Here is a 24,078-nt window from a genome sequence, read left to right on the forward strand (position 1 = left end):
ATATTTAAATGTGACATGCAGAGATGGAACCAGATGGCTCTCATTGACTTTGACAAGACCCACATGTTCAAATTGTGTGTTCCTTCGAAAATTTTAATGGTAGTGTCAAGGCTCAGAAACCCTGAAAGGATCCATACACGTCCCTTATTTTGTTGTCCTTTTATGCTTTTAAGTGGTTGAAACTTTGAGCTCTAAACGTAAAGCTCATTCCTACGTTTGTTCTGAAAAGTCCTTGCCTTTAAGTGTACTGTATTGTACTTTGGTTTTATTTTTGTCCATTCTGGTTCTTGAGTCAGAAAATGCTGTTTCCCCTTCCCCCACTTTGATTCCTAGTGGATCATGGAGACAGGTGGGAGAATACGGGCAGAAACATACCCAGACAACAGCTGTTTGGTAATTGATATAGCCGAGAGGGATGACTCTGGTGCCTACAAAATAATGCTAAAGAATGAGGCTGGAGAAGATGCAGCTCAGATCAACATCAAGGTGGTTGGTAAGTCATTCTAATGCACAAGGCCACAATGCCAAACTGGCAGATTTTATGATATCTACTTCACTTTTCAATAATTACTTTTAGAAGAAATACCTCACCTGTAGTCAGCTTTTGTCCCCCATGTGAGTCTTTTATATTTTTATGGGCTAGTCTGTTTTGTGACCCACCTCAGAGTTTGGCATTCTAGATCCTATCCTCCTGTAGACAGACCTCTTTTAGAGCCTAAGAGGGATTTATCATATACAGTGAGAGAAATATCTGAACTATCTTCTGTGCAGTGTTTAGCCTCCCTAACGATTTATCTAAACTACTTACACGACTCCCATTTCCATAGTATTTTGACACACAACACCTGACAACCATTTCTGTATTTATCTTCACAACTCCTATGTGACATAGAGGAGCCCTTTATCATCATTTTACCAAGGGGGAACTAAGGCACAGTGAAATAAGTGACTTGCCCAAGTTTACACAGAAAGCCTGTAGCAAAGTAGGGAAGTGAACTGGGATATCACAACCATAGCCTAGTACTCTAGCCACTACTAGATCATCCTTCCTCCCTACGAAGAGGTTACTCCAAATTAGCTGAAAGGGTTCACAAAGTAGGAGCTATCTTTGAGCTAACCACCAAAACTCACATGCCTATAGCATTCAGGACAGGATTTTCATCTCCAGTATATTCTGAAGTTTTCTTCCCACCATGTATCTAGTCACAAAAACTATACCTTCCTGACTTCCAGTCTTGAGTGCTATGATACGTTTCGTCGGCCTTTAAAAACTGCTCCTAATCTCGTATTCAGGGTAAAATCTGGTTCCACTTTAAAAATTGTGATTTTTATTTTGTTTATTTCACAGCATTATGGGTCCTCCTTTATTTTATTTTAGAAAAAAACCTTTTTAATGGCTCATTTTCTTCTGATTAAAAGATAAGTTTATTTTGTTTGCAACAGATATTCCTGACCCTCCCGTTGCACCAAATGTGACTGAGGTGGGTGAAGACTGGTGTGTTATGAACTGGGAACCTCCAGCCTATGATGGAGGGTCCCCTGTCTTAGGTAAGGGCATTTCCTTTATCTGATTGTATCATACATAGTATGGCCAATGGAAGTGAACGCATCCAGAATGGGTGTACTAGCAAGTCAAAAACACAGCATTTGTTTTGGTTTTGTATCTTATTTTACAATTTCTCATCCCATATTTAAGTTAACACAATTGTTTGTTCAATAGGATATTTCATTGAAAGGAAAAAGAAACAAAGTTCAAGGTGGATGAGACTGAATTTTGACCTGTGTAAAGAAACGACATTTGAACCAAAGAAGATGATTGAAGGTGTTGCTTATGAGGTCCGTGTATTTGCTGTCAATGCAGTAGGAATTTCCAAACCAAGTATGCCTTCAAAGCCTTTTGTTCCCTTGGGTAAGTAAACAAGAAGATAGGAGTATGTGCTCATTTGAACAAATGGATTGTGCGCAAAATTTTAAAGAGCCATATTCAAACTTCTTAACTTTTTGCTTGAAATGTCTTCTTTTTATGATTCATGAGAGAGTAGGATCAGTGATAGTCTTGGTCCCTATGTGTATTCCATAGAAAAATTAATAAAAATTGGCTAAAATTAAAATAGCAATATTTGCATGCTGACTGGCTCAATATCATGCGCTACAAACTTCATATTGAAATATATTACTGACCACCTGACCAGGATGGTGATGGTGACTATGAAATACTAAGGAAGATCAGAGAGGCTATCAAAATTAAAAACTCAGTAATAATGGGGGATTTCAACTATCCCCATGTTGACTCAGTACACATCAACTCAGGATGGGATTCAGAGAGATAATTTCTTGATACCTTAAATCACTGCTTCTTGGAGCAGCTAGTCCTGGAACCCACAAGGGGAGAGGAAATTCTTGATTTAGGCATAAGTGGAGTGCAGGATCTGGTCTAAGAGGTAAATATAACAGGACCACTTGGAAACAGTGACCACAATGTAATAAAATTTAACATCCTTGTGATGGGGAGTACACCTCAACAGCCCAACACTGTGGCATTTAATTTCAGAAAGGGGACCTATACAAAATTGAGGAGGTTATATAAACAGAAATTAAAAGGTACAGAGCCAAAAGTAAAATCCCTTCAAACTGTATGGAAACTTTTCAAAAACACCATAATAGAGGTCCAATTTAAATTTATACCCCAAATTTAAAAAAAAAGAAAAAACACAATAAGAGTACCAAAAAGTGTCACCATGGCTTAACAGCCAGGTAAAACAAGCCATGAGAGATAAAAAGGAATCATTTAAAAAGTGGAAGTAAAATCCCAGTGAGGAAAATAGAAAGGAACATAAACTCTGTTGACTTGAGTGTAAAAACATAATAAGATAAGTCAAAAAGGAATTTGAAGAACAGCTAGCCAAAAACTCAAAAAGTAATAGCAAAATGTTTTTAAGAACATCGGAAACAGGATGCCTGCTAAACAATCAGTGGGGCCACTGGATGATTGAGATGCTAAAGGAGCACTCAAAGATGATAAGGCCATTACGGAGAAATTAAACAAATTCTTTGCGTTGGTCTTTACAGCTGAGGATGTTAGGGAGATTCCCAAACCTGAGCCATTCTTTTTAGGTGACTCATCTGAAATTGAATGAAATTAATGGGCAGCAGGTTTAAAACTAACAAAAGGGAGTTGCTCTTCACACAGTGCATAGCAGGCCTCTGGAACCCTTTGTCAGATGATGTTGTGAAGACCAGGAGTTAAACAGAGTTCATAAAGAACTAGATAAATTCATGGAGGTTAGGTCCATCAATGGCTATTAGCCAGAATGAGTGGGAATGGTGTCCTTAGCCTCTGTTTGTCAGAGGCTGGGAATGGATGACAGGAGAAGGCTCACTGTGATGATTACCAGTTCTGTTCACTCCCCCTAGAACATCTGTTGGAAGACAGGATAGTGAGCTAGATGGACCTTTGGTATGGCTGTTCTTACGACAGCTGATTTCTTTCAAGCTTATGTAACTAACACATCTACCAGGTGTGGTTCATTGTTCCATGTTGTGGCACTTGGACCACTTACATTACAGAGAAAAAAAATAAGCCTCTGCTACAACTCAGCTGACTGCCAAATGGCTTTTATCTGAGGCTGTAGAGGTTCATGTACTAAGCTCCCGAGGTACCTGGTTCACTTCTGCTTGTTGGTGGTTACACTTCCTCCTTTCGTAATAATATTTAGCCCTAGCATGGACCTTTGCATTTTCAAAAAAACTGAGCAAGCATTAAAATATCCTCAGGTTCTGGGGCTCTGCACAGCAACCCAGGCTTCCTGAGCAGCTCTTAATACTGCCAGACTCCAACTTCCAGCCTGTCCAGAACTTCAGGGAAAAGAAGAGCCAGAAGTGGGACCTTGGGGCAAGGCCCACCTCAGCCTTCCACTGGGTAGAGGCTGGTGCCATCAGCATGGCCTGCACTTCATAGCAGGGGAGCTTATTAGGTCATCAACTCCATGAAGTGCATCCCTGGTGCCACAGCTCAATGCCTAACCAAGGTTACTGCACTCATGGTAAAACATGAGCAGGCCTGGCTGTGGGTGCCTTGCCCTCTGGATCTGATAACCCTGGTTCCCCAGGGTATGGGGGGCCCAAATGTTCTTTGTACCCAGGGTCTCAATATATCTTAATCTGCCTCTGTCAGCAGGGGTTTGCTGCCTTTTACAAAGGGAGAGAGTGCTGCTGCTGCTGTAGTGACCTCTCCTCTTCTGAGAGTAATAATCCTGTGGTCTTGAGTATCTCCTTATCTATCCAAATACACACCACTGCTTCAACGCCTACTAGATGGAAGTTCTGGAAGCATGTAGAGGACAGCTACTATCAGATTTACTGAGCAGGTGTAGCTTAATTGTTACTGGGACAGAAAAAAATACATGCCTTTCATAACAGTGAGAAATAAAGCCTTCAGCGCTTCAGTATCTACACCCTACAATCTGTGTTGCCACTTTGGGGAACAAGCAGAAGGTTCCCCGTTGCTGTGTATCACAAGTGTACATTTTAACACTAATACAAATTTTTTATTTTTAGCTGTCACCAGTCCACCAACTCTCCTGGCAGTTGATGGAGTAACTGATACCACTGTTACAATGAAGTGGCGTCCACCAGACCACATTGGAGCAGCAGGTTTAGATGGCTATGTTATAGAGTACTGCTTTGAAGGAAGTAAGTGACAATAACTAATAAATATAGGCTCCTCATGCTTAAAGTAGGTGAGACTTGCCCCACTTTTCCGCCTTGAGAGCTAAATGTCCCTGCTTTAAGGAAGGAGTTAGCCAGAATTCTCAAGCTATTTTGTTTCGCTCAGGCGCCTTTCCCATTACTGTGCATCTATCTGTCCTATATTTGATCTGGCATTTTGAAACAACATCCAGTTAGTCTAGTGGTTTGTGGGCTGTAAAGTGTGCTGATTGTGCAAGAGGTCATTGTTCAGGAGCTTCCACAGCACTCTTGCTGCCTGAAGACACAGAGAGATTAAATGTTTGGATGGATAGGGAAAAGGAAAAGAAAGGTAAATGAACCCCCCAGCTGGCCAATGGAGGAAACTGGAAATCCACATTTGACTTGTTTTGGATTAAGTCCACTCTCATAGGAGATTGGACAGACTATATCTAGTATCTTAAACCTGTTTAAAACACTAACTAAAGGGCTTCTCTTTGTTTGGAATCAACAGTGTCTTCCTCGCATACCACTTTTGCACACACAGAACAGACAGTCATGGGCTGTGTCATGATATCATATAGAAATGGTCCAAGACATGAAATTTAGATTTGGGAGTGCTTGTGTACAGGATTTTTTATTTGGAAATAATAACGTGTAAGCGGATAGGAGGCATGCAAAGGTGGAAACTTGGGAAAGAAAAGTAAATAAGTAGAAGAAAATAATAGGGGACAGATAAATGAAAACAATATATATCATACAACCAATAGTTTTACTGTGTATAGTGATCCAATAGCAAAACCTCAGTGTTTCCCAGTTACATACTTGGCAGAAGCTTTCTGATGAGTGGACATAGAAAAGGAGTGTGGTACAGAAAGCAACGAAGGCTGGTGACATCTGGACTGGGTAAGCAAAACTTGACACAGTGGAATAAGCAGATTCCAGCCATTGCGGGCTTCCCAAATGACTAATTCTGGGGCATCAAGGGGAATGATTCTGCCAGAAAATATGCAAATTTTGATGAATAGTAGTACAGGTTTTTTCATTTTTGCCATTTGTGATGTTAGCTGTGCTGTAAATCTAAATAGTAGCATAGCCTTCTTACACAAGACTCTATAAATGAAGGCCAGTTTGGGCATTTAAATCAATGTGAGTTTTTCATGAGTATGTCTGTAGGATTCAGCCTGAAGGCAGGAGCTGCACAGGATAGAATATATGATCTTCAAAAAGAAAGTATGTGGGGGTTCAAACATCCCCATAGTTCTTGGAAAAAAAAAAAACACAGAAAATCAGCCAGATCCTGCAAGGTACTAAACACCTTTAAATTTCAGTCAAGTCAGTGGCAGTAAAGGGCTGTCAGTACCTCTGAGGAAGCCCTAAGCACCTTGTAGGATTGGGCTAAAAATCCTTCAGGAACAGGGAAAAGAACGGAAGAAGCTCAGAAGCCCTGAGCGTTTGACATAAAGGCAAACACAACTGGAATGATAGGAAGAATTCTCCTTCAGGTATGGAAGGATGGAATTAGGGGAAGGTCTGGAAATGGGAAATATGCAGTATTAGATACAAAAGTGGAACATACATGAGACATTCATATTTTCCTTTGATATTTCAAATGCCCAGGCAGGGATGTTATTAATAAACTGTAGAAAACTCTGCCCTAAGAAGGTAACTCCTATTGAAATGAAGAGAAATGTTGGGCGCAAAAAAAAAAGCAGGAATATAATATGGCCTTATGGTCTCAGTACAATGTAGCTCTCTCCAGAACAGCATGAGGAATTCTCTTTAATTCAATCAGAGGCTAAATACATTATTTATTATAATACCAGCAATAGCATTAAGAGGAATGTTTCAGTTATACATTTAAAGCGGCAGCAGTCCAAAGATCCTTGTATACCTGTCAAACAGAGCAAATTATTTACTTTTTTTCTTTCAGATAGGTTTAAAACATAAGAAGATACAACAAAATGACAGTTGAATCTGTCATTTTGGTGTTACCCACCTCTGATAAAATACAATGATTACAATGTATTTTACATAGATTTTTGTGTGTGTTTGTATATCACTATATATGCCTCACATATATACATATACAATGATATATACACAATCAAAATTATTTATGTATATATTTTACCATAACATTGAGGAAGCAAGCTTTATAGAAAATACAAATAAATAGATATTTAACTTACTGTGTATCCGTTTTAGTTTCATTCAGTGTTCTCGTCTATCTTTTCTGGTGTCTGCTGTCCCTCAGACTAATTTTTCTGTAATGTTTAATAATTCTTAAGCATTTCAAGGTCCTTTATTACTGTATCTTTCATTCTTTGTATTGTCTGATTCTGCCATTTTAGACCACTTCGTGTTTATCCATTCAGTGGTATGTTGACTCTTTCTTACCCTTGAATGTGGTATTGTTAGAGTTTTTCAATGATATTTTTAGGGATAATCACGGGTTGCTTATAGGAAAAAGGAAGAAATTGTTGAAATACATAGCTTTACAAGTGTCACTGGCATTTATTTGTAACCCCAGAAACCTTTATTTCACCGGTGGGGCCTGATTCTGCAACTGAATCCACACAGATGGATCCTAGGAGCCATTCAGAGACTCCATTGAGTCCCATATAGATGTAAGGTTGCATCCACATGTATTGATTGCAGAACTGGACCATTAATATGAATATCAAGACCTGGACTTGCACTGTGGTGACAGGGAACACATTTGAAACCAGGAGATCCTATTATACAGCCAGCCTTTAATATCCATCTTGATTCTCCTTAAAAAAATGGGAGAGGGGCTTTTCTCTGCTTACTCCTTGGCAGGGAGAGAAATACAATCATTCCTAGAGGAATAAAACCTCAGTACTATAGTTATTTGTGTCATCTCAGGATTAGCTAATGAGTTTTTGTTGTCAATAGTTGAAATTCATCCAACCAAAGGGCCAGCAGAACAGCTTAGACCTTGGGTTATTCTGAAAGCTAGCATTTATCAGCTTACAAGAGTTTCAGTTGAATTGGCAGAGATCCTTATCATCCCATCCATGCCCCATTTACAAAAGAATGGATTTCCTAAAAATTGTGGGAATTACAGAGTCAACGAGTCTAGGGCCAGGACAGTTGTAACAGAAATGCAGCCTTGAAGATTACCTTAAATTAACTTTATCCTTGCATACTGCTATTCTTCTTTCTTTCCCCTCAGTTAAATATGATCTCTCTCCTTTTCAATCCTTCACTTTATTTGTTGTCTTCCCTTTCTCAATACACTTTTTCTCCATTCCTTCCTCTTTAGTACTGTATTTCCTTTTCCCTTCTTGCTCCATTTCTCATCCCAGACACCTTTTTTTCCCCTTTTCTTTCCCCTTTTCATGGCTCTGATCAATTCCTCCACCCCCATTTCTTCTGTCCCACCTGCCACCTTTTCCCTGAGCACCATAAATAATTCAGAAGAGATTCTCTTTCTCCCCATTAGCCATCTCCATGATCACCCTGAATAGAAGCTCTCAAACACCTCCAAATCACAGCTGGCCCAGAGTAGGGGTCCTGTTCTGCCAACTCACATGTAGTTTGAGGGATAAGATGTTCAACCAAATATGATTAGTCCTCCTTGCTGTTCTAATCAGAGTGCAAACTGGTCACTATGAGGGACTCTTTCTGGAGCCACTTAGGGTTTTTATGGAGTGAAACAAATGCCCTGATGCTCATGGGTTTAAATACCCAGATGCATTTTCCATGTCATTGAGAGATTCAGATACAAAGCACCCTGGCCAGGTGATAGAACTGAAGACAGCAAAGAAGTGGTATGAAGAAGAATGGGTACCTGACCCAGAGAGAAGATTGTGCAATGAAAAATTCCTTGAGTTATCCTGTTTGGGTCAATTGTGGTTCTTTTTTCTTCGTTCTTCCACCTTACTTTGTGGATGGAGCCTTGGTCTTAGTAAACAATGGAGGAAGCCAGTTAAATTACTCTGCTTACTTGGAAGAATACTACTTATACCAGCTTTTTCTGGGGAATATCCCTCACACCGGATGCACTTTGCCTGCAAACTCCCTGATCACCCTACAGGTTCCTCTGAATCTTCAGAGAGCAGTACCTATCTATGTATAATTACTAACAGGAAATGCTAACCACTGACAATTCTCCTGTGTGAAAGTGGGTGTCTGATTAATTTTAATGATGGATTCTCACAAGGTATATCGGCAGATCTGTGTGATGAATTGGTGGAGGCAACTTGTGATCTGGAAGGTACAGTAATCAATGAAGGTTGTAAAACTTTCCTATCCACACCAAGAGAGATTTCCTAGATACCCAAATATCTGGGGTTTTTTTTTTTGGGGGGAGGCATGGGGAAGGGGGAAATGTGGGGGCATTAACCTCCAGAACCTGCAGATGCATTTACCCACAGAAAAATCTAGGAACATTCAGATGATAGGGAAAGAATCAGGAAACTGAGACCCTGACCCTAACCCTCTTATATTAGCTGAAAGGAAAAGTTTTAAACAGGACTGTGTTTTATCCCTTCGTAAAAGTGGGTCCTATGTTTATAAAAACATATCCCAAAAATGTTCCGTAGTAATTTTCCAATGCACTAACATTTATAGCAGTGTAACTATTCTTGTTACTAAAGAAATCTGACTCTGAATGGCAAAAAGCTAGTAATCTTAAAGTGATCCAGATTTTGGGGTGGAGGGCAGAAGAAGAAGGATGGGAAAATCATGTTATATGTAACCTGTGCTTTTCTAAAAATATATAATTTTGCAATGGATCCATTAATTGTATGTGACTATATTACAGCAAAGTAAAAGAACTGAAAACACTGAAATCATGAGATGAACTCTGCTCAGTCTTGTCCTTTTTTTCCTAAAATGACAAGGAGAGATCTTTTTTCTCCTTGGCAGACCTATTGATTAAAATTTGAAAGTAGCTAAGTAATAAATACTTTGTTAATTACCATTAGGGGTAACAATAGAATACAATTAGACCATATAAAGCACCTTGTCCTTATTTGGATCTTAGAACACTCTACAACTGTAAGTAAATATAACTGACCCCATCATACACATAAGAGCACTGTACAGAAAATTACACTTTATAAACAGCTAACTATGTGCAATTATTATCTATATAGGACAGGTGAGATATTTAAAAGTACTCACTGCTTGTGTAACTGTGCTTCAACTGAAATTAATGATAAATTTCCCATTGACTTCACAGAAGCAAAGTTAAGCCAATGTTGAGTGTTTTTGAAAATGACACTCAATATGCTGTTATATTTGATCAATACACCTTTAATGGATTTCTATGGTTACATTCTCTAATGATTGTGCACATGTTTACTTTTAATTTTTTGAAAATGATAATGTTGATTATCTTACAAATGTTTCCCTGTATTAATACAAATTAGTGTCAGATGACAGCATTATTAGACAATAAAACGGTTAATCAGCAACAGTTTCTGTTCATTTGCCCAGTCTAATGTAAGTTTTCTTGATGGAGAAGTAATTTTGAGTATAATTTTGTAATTCCCTCCTCTCCTTTTTTCTTTTTCCTGAATCAGCGGAAGAATGGATAGTGGCTAACCCAGAGCTGACAGATAAAACACGGTTCACCATCACTAACCTGCCAACTGATTCCAGAATTTTTGTGAGAGTCAAAGCTGTGAATGCTGCTGGTCCCAGTGAACCTAAGTTGTACCCACAACCTATTTTAGTCAAGGAAGTTGTAGGTAAGATACACTACTGTTTATCTCTTTTCTCACCAATACACAAACTTTTCAGCTTTCTCGTGACTAGCACTGGAAGTTGAAGACTGCAAAAACACTGCCCCGCTGGAGTCACATGCTGAAGCCATGCCCGTGTAGTACTGTGTTCAAAAATCATGAGTGTTCCTTAGAAATAATGCATTATGAGTTGTTGGTTTTTTTGGCTTTCTGGTTTGTGTGAGTTTTTTGAGGCCTTGGGTCTCATGTTTTCAAGCTTCTTTCCACAGCCAAGAAGGCTAGCAGCTTGCTTTTTTCTTTTAAGGAAAGTTGAGATTCTCATGTATTTGCATGACTGGAGGAGCCGGGCCTTAAACAATAATAAACAGCACATCAAATCTGATACAAATTGCAAGAATTAGCAATGCTGCATGCTAGCTAGAACAGGCTGCAGGCATAGCTTGCTTTTTCATCATCTGAAAAAGTGGAAGGAACAGTAACCCCAAAAGAGATGGCTACCCATACATCCAGTCTCACTCCCTTCTTATGCGACTTAACCAGTGATCACACAGGCAACATTTGAAATTTGAAAACTAGTGATTATTATAGCTGAATTTGACCACTTGTTGTCAACTATTGGATCTCTACAACTATCTTGGCAGCATGTGAATTTATTTACCTTGAATAGCTTTATATCCATTTGGGACCAAAGGTAGCTAGTTGTACATTGACTTTCAAATGGCACAGCAGGTGGTGGGGGAAGGCTGGTTTAGCCTAGCATAAATTACAGCATTTTAGCATGCATGAGGCCAATACACGAGGCAGGGATCATGAGCATTCTGGACATCTGATACACACCACAGCCCTCTCCTCTGCTGGGGAAATCCTCAGCTGGCCAGATAGGGCAGGTATAAAGACCTTCTGAACCCCTGGAATATCACAGAAGGGCCTTAACATAAGCACAATCTGGCACTTTGCCTTTTTATGACGTTTGATCAATTCATTTTTTAACAGGCAAAATGTTAATTCACTGCAGCGAGAACAAGCCTTTTCTGCCAGCTAGGCTTTTGAAAACTCTGTAACATGCATATATAAATTAAAGACATATGTGCAGAGCAGTCAAGCTACGGTGCTACTAACAGAGACCGTCACTGACCTACCCAGCAGCACTTTCTAAAAGATAAGGTTCCTTTAAGGTAACTTAAGTTGGGAACCTAAAATGGAGGTATCCAGGTCCCATCTCACTATGGAGAAATGTAAACCATAGAGTCTGTTACTAATGTTGGTGCTCACCAACATCGGTGAATTCAATATTACAGTTAAAAACAAAACACAAAACATACTTTTTATTAATTTTTTTAGAACCTCCAAAGATCCGTCTACCAAGGCACTTAAAACAAACCTACATTCGAAGGGTTGGAGAAGCTGTGAATCTTGTTATTCCTTTCCAGGTAAGAAGTAAAGGCCCAGTTATTAATGCTCGTGTTTCTTCTCTTTCCATTTTTAGGACTGCATGTTACACAACTGGGGCAGTGCATGACAGTTCTTTAATCAGGAGTAGAAATACCTGAACAGTCAGGGCACCAGCCACATGGCTTTTTCCATGCCTTCTGATATTGGACTGTGCTCAGCCAAAAACTAAATGTTGTAACTAGCAAACAGTGGCTGATCTATTGTCTGTGGTTGTCCACAGAATACCCAGAGTCTCCAAGCTAGACCTGCTGTTATGCACAGGATGGTCACTAGCATAGCACAACACAGTTGCAATAGTCAGATTAGATATAGTTTCTAAAGCTGGAATGTGATGTTTATTCACTACCATGTTTAGAGGTGGTGTGGAGTTTCACCAACCCAGAAGAGTCTTTGTGCAATGAAGCCTCGCAGAGGTCCCAGGAAGCATCGATGTTGCACCAGCATTTCCAATGATGCAACTTGCACTTTCTACTCCAGTTAGTTAGCTCTGTTGGTTGGAGGCAGGACTATAGCCTGGCCTCATCCCAATACAGGCTAGCTGTTCCAGTAACACTTGTCTGCAGCGTCCTTGCACTTCTGAATGAAAGAACCCCTGTGCCCTCTCCTTTCCTTATGCACATACACAGATGCTTAACACAATATGTACTATGGGAAATGCTACTCCTGCTAATTTAACAGTACTGCTGTGTGATGTAAACCCTTAACCAAAATACTCTGAAAGGACTGAGTTTACCATATTTGGACAGCACTCCTGAAGCTGTGATTTCTGGAAGGGCAGTCTCCTCGTAATGACACTGCATGATCAACAAGTTAGTGTCTATGGAATCACACTGATTATCTTGGGACGATGGCTTCTGAGAACCACTGAAAACAACATAATATTGCCCATTACATTCATCAGAAAAACAAGTGTAATAACACCTGACTGCCTTTGAATTGCCTTGTATTTAGAGTTCTCTGGTTTTTCTTTAAAGGGTTTCGATCATTCTGGTTCAAGGTGATTTTTTATTTCATCTTTGAGACAGCCTAACACCTCTTTCTCCTTTCAAAAAGCACATTGCAGTTGTTCCATGGCTTTTTACAGGGAAGACCAAGACCAAAAGTATCTTGGAAGAAAAATGGGGCTTCCGTAGACAAGAACCAAATTAACATCCGCAACAGTGAAAACGATACGATCATCTTTATCCGAAAGGCAGAAAGGAGCCACTCTGGAAAATATGACCTGACAGTGAAAGTAGATAACTTGGTGGACAAAGCTACAATAGATATTCAAGTAGTTGGTATGTTTAGAAAAATAAAAAATGTATTTTGGCAATGCAGACTCCAAAAATATGTTACCAGTGTGCTGGAAAACATATCCAGTTACAGCCTTCTATACAATGATACCTCTCTACATCAGCTCATTTGGCCAGAGATTCTGAGCCAGGTCCTCTGCCAGTGTAATTGGGGACTTCTATATAAACCATCAGTAGCCAGCATGAACATTCCCATCTCACCCTAGAATCCTACACTACTTCACTGTTTATAATGGATTTTTATGTTCCATATTTGTTAGAATCACTGAAGATTTTTACTGTTGCAATGATAATCAGATTTGGTACAGCTCTACTGTAGCAAGAGTAAATTTCTCACAAACATATCTTGGAAAAGACCACCAGTTTTAAAAGGCTTATGATGGAAAAAAGACAGATACCTCAAAAATTGCACACATTAGCTATTTACATCTTATGGGTGAAACTGGTAGCATATACAACACTTAATAGTGCCTGAGACTTCCCATTATAAGAATATGTTTTCATTTACTTATAACTGCCACAAAATAGAATCAGAGAGGTAGCCAAGTTAGTTTGGATCTTCAAAAACAACAAGAAGTCTTGTGGCACCTTATAGACTAAGGTATTTTGGAGCATAAACTTTTGTGGGCAAAGACCCACGAAAGCTTATGCTCCAAAATACCTGCTAGTCTATAAGGTGCCGCAGGACTTCTTGTTGTTTTACAAAATGGAATGTAATGGTGGCAAATGAAGACTATCAGAATGTGTCAAATTAAAGGTTGCCTAGACAAACTGAATTCTGGGATTGCCCAAATTTTGAATGATAGACTTTGCAACCTTATTTTAGTATTGGTTTTTGTGTGCAAGATTACATATAGATAGGCCTTTGAGTGAGCAACAGACAGCAAGCTTAATGGAAGGATGACTTTGCCATACCATCTTTACAGATCGCCCTGGCCCACCACATGTTGTAAAAATTGAAGATGTTTGGGGAGAAAATGTTGCTTTATCATGGCAACCGCCAAAGGATAATGGTAACGCTGCCATTACTGGCTACACGATTCAAAAAGCGGACAAGAAGAGTATGGTATGTTACAAAATATGTTTAACTCGGTTTAAATCCTGCCTATCACCACATTCTTTCTTTTAAACATAAAAGGTCATGGTCATATTCGGCTTTACGTAAATATTTTTAGCATTTGTCCTCCTGATCTCAGTAGGTGGATATTCTGCACCAAGATCATATTTAAATTTGGTATTTAAAGAGATGCCTTTCATCTAAACATGGGTCTCTTAAGAGCTATGCAGATAGATGCCTGACGCAGTGTGCACTACAGTGTATGAGTTCCCAAGAGATGAGTGTGCCAGAAGGCACAGGAGTTCAGAGCTGATGAAATCACATCCACAAGACTTTGTTACAGAAAGTAAACCCATAACATACACTGAACACTTGTTTCTGTCCTCTAACTTTGTCCTGGGACTGCCTCAAACATATTTAACAAACAGGTTTTTCTAACTGCTTCTTGCACTGTGTCTGTGTCCTTTAATTACACATGATTTCTCAAAATTAAATCAAGAATTAATCCAAAATCATACTTTTATCAAATGAATTACCTCTTGGCTACTGCCCTTGGGATATCTGGCCCCATTCTAGTTGCATGATACTGGGTGAGCTTTACATACTGTTCTCCTTAACCTATACTGTTGCTACTGCTAAGGGAAGGATCTTCTAAGAACCAATCATCTGGCTGATCAAGTATCTTTAGTTTGGGATGTATGCATTGCTTCTCCTACCCTATCAACTGTTCTTAAATTATGAGAAATCACCACAATGGATCATACTTCCCATAGGCAGATTAGTGCTGGGACATACGGGACTGCTGGAGATTGACACACTGGAAATTATTAATTTTGTTGTTGTTTTTCAGTCGCTTTCTTATCTGCAGCAATACTGCCTCCATCAGCCATATGAAATCAGAGGGGCAGAACCCGCCTTTTTTGTCTTGCTCAATAGGACCTTTGTAATATTGCAGTTTGCTTTTCATTCACCCTTCAAAGTGCAGTGGTGAATTGCTTTAGACCCTTCTGTCATTGCCCAGTCAGTGTGCAGTGACTAACTTAGAATTCATTGTCATTTGCTCAGTTATTGCTATATAAATCTTTTAAAATAAGTTCCTATGCTTTCAGGTGCACAGTGGCTATTCTAAACCACAGCTGTTGATAAATGAAGTGTATTGCAGGCAAACTAAGTTCTGTATTTCTGTCTTGCAGGAGTGGTTCACTGTAATTGAGCACTATCACCAAACTAGTGCCACTATTACAGAACTCATCATAGGCAATGAGTACTACTTCCGGATCTTCGCTGAAAACATGTGCGGCCTTAGTCAGGAGGCAACAATGACCACAGAGAGTGCTGTTATCGCAAAGGATGGTTAGCTAACTGCCAGTTGTTTTCTTAAAGGGGAAAAGTGGGTTTCAGAGTGCGGAAGGAAATCAGAGACAAATGATTTGATTGTTCACTGTTCCTAGACTAGTCACTTTTAAATGAGCAAAGTGAGAGTATTGCTACCAGTCCAGTTTTGTAGTGTGTGGCATTCACGACACATAACTGCAAATTATGGAACAAGCCACAAAGCAGGGGAGGGTGACACTTCATTTTAAATGGTAACATTAATTCCAAATTATATATCTGAGCTTTCAAATAGTTTAAAGTAGAAATAAAGGTGTTGCTGTAATCTATATATAAACTATTGTAAAGAATATGCTGTGAAAATAGTTGCCTTAAGTTTAGTAGCATGGGTAACAACAGTCACTTATAATATGAGCCAGTATTAATGGCATTCCTATATGGCAATGCAGAACTTTTTTCTCTCACTCGAAAGAAAAGCCTCTCAGTTGTATAAAGGAAGCTAAAGCAGTGACATATGGGGTTAAAACTGCCAGTTCTCGGAGAGATTTCGCAGAGATAGAATTGTTTTCTATTTAAAATGTGATGGGGGTCAGAAAAGAAGCTGCAGAAATTGCTTCTTATCACTTCTAATTCACCCATGTGCCAAGAGCCAGCTAAAGGCCATGTACCAGTTAAAGCCTGTGGGAGAGTTTAAGTAAGATGTAAGTGGTACATAGATCTTGGTGTTAGCTCTTGGCACAAAGGTGTATTTAACCCCATATGTCCATTCTATGCATCAGTGTAGTTTACAGAGAAAATAATTTATGACTATCAGCAACAGAAGGGCAGACACAGTCTCAGCAAAAAGCCAGACTGACTGGATTTTGTTTTATACAGGATCATTTTTGACTCTCTTTATTAGCGGGGCTGTGCAATGCAAAGCAGAAGAACATACAGACTGTCAGAGACTGTGCCAGCCCAAGTTTGCAGTACTGGCTGTTTGGAAATACAAGTTGTTGATGGAACAAATTAGGAAGGAAATCAGTTGAACATTAAGATGACATTTAATAGTCATGTCCTGGATCACTGTTACCGGCTCACTATCCAGAATTCATGTTGGTGTTCAAAATGTGTGTGTAATTGCAGGCATGCACACAGCAAATGTACATTATAATTAAAATACCATGTATTCATACAATGAGGGGCAATTTTAAGTCCTCTGCACAGTGTGATCAGAGACTACAGTAACTTTCCAGGCTCAATTCTGCTTTGATGCTAGTGAAAATGAGTGCAGTAAAAGGAGTTACATTGGTATATAGTCTCAGTGGGGTAGCCATGTTAGTCTGTAACTTCACAAAAAGCAAGCAGTCCTGTAACACCTTAAAGATCAAGAACTTTATTTATTCTTGGTATATGAATCCATGCAAAGTAGAACAAACTGACTCTTTACAGTATGAAATGCTTCACTTAGTTTAACAGCTCCTAACATCTTGTATTTATTGCATAGGTAAAGTCTACAAAAATCCAATTTATGAAGACTTTAATTTCACTGAACCACCACTGTTTACTCAACCTTTAATTAATACGTACGCTGTAGCTGGTTACAATGCTACTTTGAACTGCAGTGTTCGAGGCAATCCAAAGGTATGGTGTGCCTCTTAATAACATCAGTGAAGGCAAAGGAGAGTTTAACCAGGTCTTATAATTCACACATGTGCTCTGAGGAGAATGAGTGGGCTAAAGAAAAGAGCAAGGCACTGGGAGTGAGGATTAGTAAGTGATCTTCTCGGTTCTGAAATTTATTTGTTGTATCACAATGAACAAATCACACATTCTTCTATTTCAGTTTGCTACTCTACAACATGCATATTATGATATTTAATGAGTCCACAGATAACCTAATGAAAATGTGTATTTTTCCCAGCTGACCAGGAGGCTGCATCTACACTAGCAAGTTCTTTCAGAAAAAAATGGGCCTTTTCTGAAAGAACCCATGAAGCATCTACACAGAGGCTATGTCTATACTACAGAGATCTTTCAAAAGAAGCTCTTCCAGAAGATCTCTTGCAAAAGAACGTCTTTCAAAAGGTCATAGAGCAGTTTTTAAACTAAGAGGTGGGGGAAAGCCGATTGGTGCGGGGGAGCACCTGGATCGGACGGAGACTTCTCTTACACGAGGCTCCATAGACAGGGATTCCCTAGAAGTTAGTCAGATAGGGAACGTGGGAAATAATATATGGGCAAGATCAGATGTGAAACAATCGTGCATAAAAAAATCCACCACGTCTGTGAAAGGCGGACATATAAATAGTGGTAGTTTTCTAACATGCTTTTACACTAATGCTAGGAGTCTGTCTAATAAGATGGGTGAACTGGAGTACCTCATATCAAAGGAGGAAGTTGACATAATAGGCATCTCAGAAACATGGTGGAATGAGGACAATCAGTGGGACACTATCATACCGGGATATAAATTATATCAGAAAGACAGAACAGGTCGTGCGGGTGGCGGAGTGGTACTATATGTGAAGGATAATATAGAATCAAATGAAGTAAAAATCCTAAAGGAATCAAAATGTTCCATAGAATCATTATGGATAACAATTCATTCCTCTAATATGAATATGGCATTAGGAATATATTACCGACCACCTAACCAGGATAGTGATAGTGATGCTGAAATGTTAAGGGAGATTAGAGAGGCTATCAAAATAAAAAACACAGTAATAATAGGAGATTTCAATTATCCCCATATTGATTGGGTGCATGTCACCTCAGGACGGGATTCAGAGATTAAATTTCTTGATGCCTTAAATGACTGCTTCTTGGAGCAGCTAGTACAGGAACCCACAAGGGGAGAGTCGATTCTCGATCTAGTCTTGACTGGAACGCAGGATCTGGTCCAAGAGGTAACTGTTACTGGACCGCTTGGAAATAGTGACCACAATATAATAACTTTTAATATTCCTGTGTTGGGAAGAACACCGCAGCGGTCAAACACTCTGGCATTTAATTTCAAAAAGGGGAATTACACTAAAATGAGGAAGCTAGTTAAACAGAAACTAAAAGGTAGAGTAATTAAACTAAAATCCCTGGAAGCTGCATGGAAACTGTTTAAAGACACCATACTAGAGGCCCAACTTAAATGTATACCCCAAATAAAAAAACACAGTAAGAGACCTAACAAAGAACCACCATGGCTAAATAGCCATGTTAAAAAGGCAGTGAGAGAGAAAAGGGCAGCTTTTAAAAAGTGGAAGTCAAATCCTAGTGAGGAAAATAGAAAGGAACATAAACACTCCCAAATTAACTGTCATAATGTAGTAAGAAAAGCCAAAAAAGAGTTTGAGGAACAGCTAGCCAAAAATTCAAAAAACTATAGTAAAATGTTTTTTAAATACATTAGAAGCAGGAAGCCTGCTAAAAAAGCAGTGGGGCCCTTGGATGATAAAGATATAAAAGGAGCGATCAAGGAAGACAGTGCCATTGCGGAGCGATTAAATGATTTCTTTGCTTCAGTCTTCACGGCTGAAGATGTTACAGAGGTTCCTAAATCTGAGCCAGCCTTTTTAGGCGACAAATCTGAGGAACTCACTCAGATTGAAGTGACATTAGAGGAGGTTTTGGAATTAATTGATAAGCTGAATAGTAACAAGTCTCCAGGACCAGATGGCATTCACCCAAGGGTTCTGAAAGAACTCAAATGTGAAATTGTGGAGTTACTAACAGTGGTTTGTAACCTATCCTTTAAATCCACTTTGGTACCAAATGACTGGAAGACGGCCAATATAACACCAATATTTAAAAAAGGCTCTAGAGGAGATCCTGGCAATTATAGACCGATAAGTTTAACATCAGTACCAGGTAAATTAGTAGAAACACTAGTAAAGAGTAAAATTGCAAGGCACATAGAAGAGCACGAATTGTTGGGCAAAAGTCAGCATGGTTTCTGCAGAGGGAAGTCGTGTCTGTCTAATCTATTAGAATTCTTTGAAGGGGTTAATAAACATGCGGACAAGGGGCACCCAGTGGACATAATATACCTAGATTTCCAGAAAGCCTTTGACACGGTCCCACACCAAAGGCTTTTATGTAAATTAGGTGGTCATGGGATAGGAGGAAAGGTCCTTTCATGGATCGGGAATTGGTTAAAAGACAGAAAACAAAGGGTTGGAATAAATGGTAAATTTTCACAATGGAGGGGGGTAACTAGTGGTGTTCCCCAGGGCTCAGTCCTGGGACCGATCCTGTTCAACTTGTTCATCAATGATCTAGAAAATGAGGTAAGCAGTGAGGTGGCAAAGTTTGCAGATGACACCAAGTTGTTCAGGACAGTCAAAAGCAAAAGGGATTGTGAAGAACTACAAAAAGATCTCAGCAAACTGAGTGATTGGGCAGCAAAATGGCAAATGAAATTTAATGTGGGTAAGTGTAAGGTAATGCATGTTGGAAAAAATAACCCAAATTACACGTACTACATGATGGGGTCAAATTTAGCTACGACAGATCAGGAAAGGGATCTTGGAGTTATAGTGGATAGTTCTCTGAAGACATCCACGCAGTGTGCAGCGGCAGTTAGTAAGGCAAATAGGATGTTAGGAATTATTAAAAAAGGGATCGATAATAAGACAAAAGATATCATACTTCCCCTATATAAAACTATGGTACGCCCACATCTCGAGTACTGCGTGCAGATGTGGTCTCCTCACCTCAAAAAAGATATATTGGCATTAGAAAAGGTTCAGAAAAGGGCGACTAAGATGATTAGGGGCTTGGAAAGGGTCCCATATGGGGAGAGGCTAGAGAGACTGGGACTTTTCAGTTTGGAAAAGAGGCGATTGAGGGGCGATATGATAGAGGTATATAAAATCATGAATGGTGTGGAGAAAGTGAATATAGAAAAATTATTTACCTTTTCCCATAATACAAGAACTAGGGGACACCAAATGAAATTGATGGGTAGTAGGTTCAAAACTAATAAAAGGAAATTTTTCTTCACACAGCGCACAGTCAACCTGTGGAACTCCTTGCCCGAGGAGGCTGTGAAGGCCAGGACTCTATTAGGGTTTAAAAAAGAGCTTGATAAATTTTTGCAGGTCAGGTCCATAAATGGCTATTAGCCAGGGATAAAGTATGGTGCCCTAGCCTTCATAACAAGGGCAGGAGATGGATGGCAGGAGATAAATCACTTGTCTTCTGTTCTCCTTCTCTGGGGCACCTGGCATTGGCCACCGTCGGCAGATGGGATGCTGGGCTTGATGGACCTTTGGTCTGACCCAGTATGGCCATTCTTATGTTCTTATGTTCTTATGTTCTTATGACTGCATCCACACACAAAAAAACAGATCCAAAGAGTGATCTGCTCTTTCGGAAGAGAGCGTCCACGCAGCCCCCCCTCCCTTTGAAAGAATGGGCAAGGGATGGAAAATGAAGACTGTTCTTTCAAAAGAAGGGCCCTGTGAAGTGTCTACACACATTTTTTTCGAAAGAAGCTTCCAAAAGGGGCCGCTCTTCCTGAAACAGGAAAGGAAGAATGATTTTGAAAGGAGCATCACATTCTTCCGATTTACTTTTGAAAGAACGCTTTTTGTGTGTAGATGCTCCATGGGCTCTTTTGAAAGCCCCCTTCTGTCAAAAAATCTTTTGCAAGAACTTGCTAGTGTAGACAGAGCCCAAATGTGCTCTTTCAATCTGAAATCAAAAGATTGCTGCACTTCTTTCATCAGCTCTTTTCCTCTCCCAGATGAGAGAGAGCACCTATTTCCAAAACATTCTTTCAGGAAAAAAAGTGTGTAGACATCCAGGACGCCCTTTTTTCAAAAGAGTAATCCTCATGGCACTGAATTTTCCAGTTCTCAGCCCATTCTTTTGAAAGAGTGGGAGCTGTGTGGATGCTCTTTATGGAAAGAGTGAGTCAATTTCTTGATCCGCTTTTTTGTGTGGGGACGCGCTCTTTCAAAAGAAGTTTTTCGGAAGAGCTCTTCTGGAAGAACTTCTTCCGGAAGATTGCTGTAGTGTAGACATAGCCGGAATGTGTAAGATTGCTACTTCAGAAACTCACAAGAGCTAGTTAATATATACACAAGGATTTTTAATTATCAGTATTAATATTTATATTATAGTAGTGCCCAGGGTTCTCATCTGGATCTGGGTTACATTGTGCTAGGCACCATACAAACACCTGGTCCCTGCCCAGCTCAGATTATCTCTGTCTTTGACCAACTTTCCAGAGTAGAAAATGGAACTAACCTAGTAAAATTGCAATTCAAAAATGTTTTGAATGTGTTCTCTGAACCACCATTCACTTGCAAGGGTTTTGATTAAGTTCTGTGCCTTGGTTACCAGCGAATCCCGCCCCCCCCCAGCTTTATTGATTAACCTACCATGTTTTAGAACTTCAAAATTTTTAATCCTCTATTTTAAAATGGTTCACCTTGAGAATGTAAATGATCTACATTTTTCCCCACCTAAAAATATTATCTTTATTGAATTTAGCTAAATTATAAGGGCCACAGAGAGCTGTGCTTAAAAAACAATGTCATAATGGGTGTGTCTACACTAGCCAGCTACTTCAAAGTAGCCAACACAACATCAAAATAGCACGCATCGCATCTACATGTGCCATGTGCTATTTTGACGTTGAAATTGATGTTAGGCGGTGAGACATTGAAATCGCTATTCCTATCCGAAGATGGGAATAGCACCCTACTTCAACATTCAACGTTGAAGTAGGGCGTGTATAGACGATCTGCATCCCGCTACTTTGATATAGCGGGGTCCTCCATGGTGGCCATCCGTTGAGGGGTTGAGAGACACTCTGTCCAGCCCCTGCGGAGCTCTATGGTTGCTATGTGCAGCAGCCCTTAGCCCAGGGCTTCTGGCTGCTGCTGCTGCTGCTGCTGCAGCTGGGGATCCATGCTGTGCGCATGGGGTCTGCAACCGGTTGTCAGCTCTGCAGACCTCGTGTCTTGGGGGGAGCCCTTTCAGGGAGCGGCTTGGGGCTTTGCTGGCCCCTTATTTCGACCGGGAGTGCTTGTGTGTGTGGATGCTCCGCATTTCCTTCCAGGGCAGCTCCTTTCGACGTTCCCTGTCACTACTTCAATGTTGAACGTCGATGGCACCAGCCCTGGAGGATGTGTAGATGATATGCATCGAAATAGCCTGTTTCGATGTTCTTACTTCGAAATAGGCTACTTCAACGGAGTGTGCTAGTGTAGACGTAGCCAATATGGTCCAAACTTATTTTTATGAATGAACTACAACTTCCCTTTTAGTCAGTATTTTTTCATTGTATATCACTAATGTATCATTCAACTTTAATACAAGGTCACAGAAAGAGATTAACATTTAATGTTCTATATTTGTCCACACTTTTTACCACAGCCCAAAATAAGCTGGATGAAAAACAAAGTGACTATAATAAATGACCCAAGATACAGAATGTTTGGTAATCAAGGTGTCTGTACCTTGGAGATCCGCAAACCTAGCCCCTACGACGGAGGCACTTACACCTGCAAAGCAGTCAATGAACTTGGAGAGGCAGCGGTTGAATGTAAACTGGAAGTGAAAGGTAAGGTTTCCAAGATCAGACCAAATCCACTCCTTATTTAGATATAGCATACATTAGAGTCAAGAGTACAATAAGCAAATGCCAGGCAGGTGATTCTAAAAACTTTGTTGGCTATATTCTACCTCCATTTTTATTGTGATGACAAACTCTGAGACAATCTCAGATGTACAGTGCATGTGACAAGCAACAGGCAAGGAACTGTTTTGGATGGAGGCATATCTCTAAAGGATGCCAAAAGGAGTTAAACTAAAAGCAGCAGTAGAGTTTATCATTCAAAAGAAAATAAAAGGAGGTGGAAGAGGAGGTTGGAGCAGAACTCGGTGGAACTGTGGACCCAGATTAGAGCTGCTGAAGGTGGGAGAATGGGCTTGGAGTGGAGTTGAGAGGGTATGGATCATAGATGGGAGAATGGGGGTTACTGTGAGTTGAGGCAGAGCTGGTGGAGGGCTTGTGCAGGCCTGAAAGGGGGCTAATGGGATAAAGAAAACGTGGGTCAAGAGGGAAGCTGAAGGAGCATGAGGGTAGCTGTATTGGGGTTGAGTGAACTGGGAAGCTAAACTGAAGGACTCTATAGGATGGTTGAGGGAGAGCTGAGTAAGGACCAGATCATAACTGGAAGAGTGCAAAGGGGTCAGTGGTAGAAACTGGGGACATGTAGGGGCTCAGACCAATGGTCTATCTAGCTTAGTATCTGGTCTTCTGATGGGGGTTGGGGATGGATACTTCAAAATGAACAGAACAGTTCAGTTTTTCAGTGATCTAACCCTTGCCCAGTTGCAGCTTCTGGCATGTGTACATTAATAAGCATTCCAGGTTTCCTACATGAAAGAGAGACAAAGGCAATGGGTATTGCACATAGCAAGGTTGTAAATGTGTAATTTTGCTGCTGTTCCTCCATCTATCTGCTTATTTATGGGTTGTACACTCTATGAACCTTCTCAGTATGCTGCTTCAGCAGGATTGATCCAGATGCTTATGCAGCACAATGAC

At 40.0% G+C, this 24,078-nt stretch overlaps 1 protein-coding gene across 4 annotated transcripts in view; it reads left to right on the forward strand.

The window, feature by feature from the left end:
• MYBPC1 (myosin binding protein C1) overlaps positions 1-24,078 on the forward strand; it is a 114,390-nt gene that overhangs the window by 82,153 nt on the left and 8,159 nt on the right. For all 4 annotated transcript variants that reach the window (XM_075007537.1, XM_075007509.1, XM_075007517.1 and 1 more), the window contains 11 exons: positions 334-493; positions 1,444-1,548; positions 1,721-1,909; positions 4,558-4,692; positions 10,242-10,409; positions 11,745-11,833; positions 12,940-13,135; positions 14,077-14,216; positions 15,401-15,560; positions 17,026-17,162; positions 22,902-23,088. In XM_075007537.1, coding sequence (XP_074863638.1) covers positions 334-493; positions 1,444-1,548; positions 1,721-1,909; positions 4,558-4,692; positions 10,242-10,409; positions 11,745-11,833; positions 12,940-13,135; positions 14,077-14,216; positions 15,401-15,560; positions 17,026-17,162; positions 22,902-23,088 — 1,666 coding nt within the window. The remainder of the gene's footprint in view (positions 1-333; positions 494-1,443; positions 1,549-1,720; positions 1,910-4,557; positions 4,693-10,241; positions 10,410-11,744; positions 11,834-12,939; positions 13,136-14,076; positions 14,217-15,400; positions 15,561-17,025; positions 17,163-22,901; positions 23,089-24,078) is intronic.

Source organism: Carettochelys insculpta, chromosome 1, assembly GCF_033958435.1.
Source record: "Carettochelys insculpta isolate YL-2023 chromosome 1, ASM3395843v1, whole genome shotgun sequence".
NCBI classification, from domain to species: Eukaryota; Metazoa; Chordata; order Testudines; family Carettochelyidae; genus Carettochelys; species Carettochelys insculpta.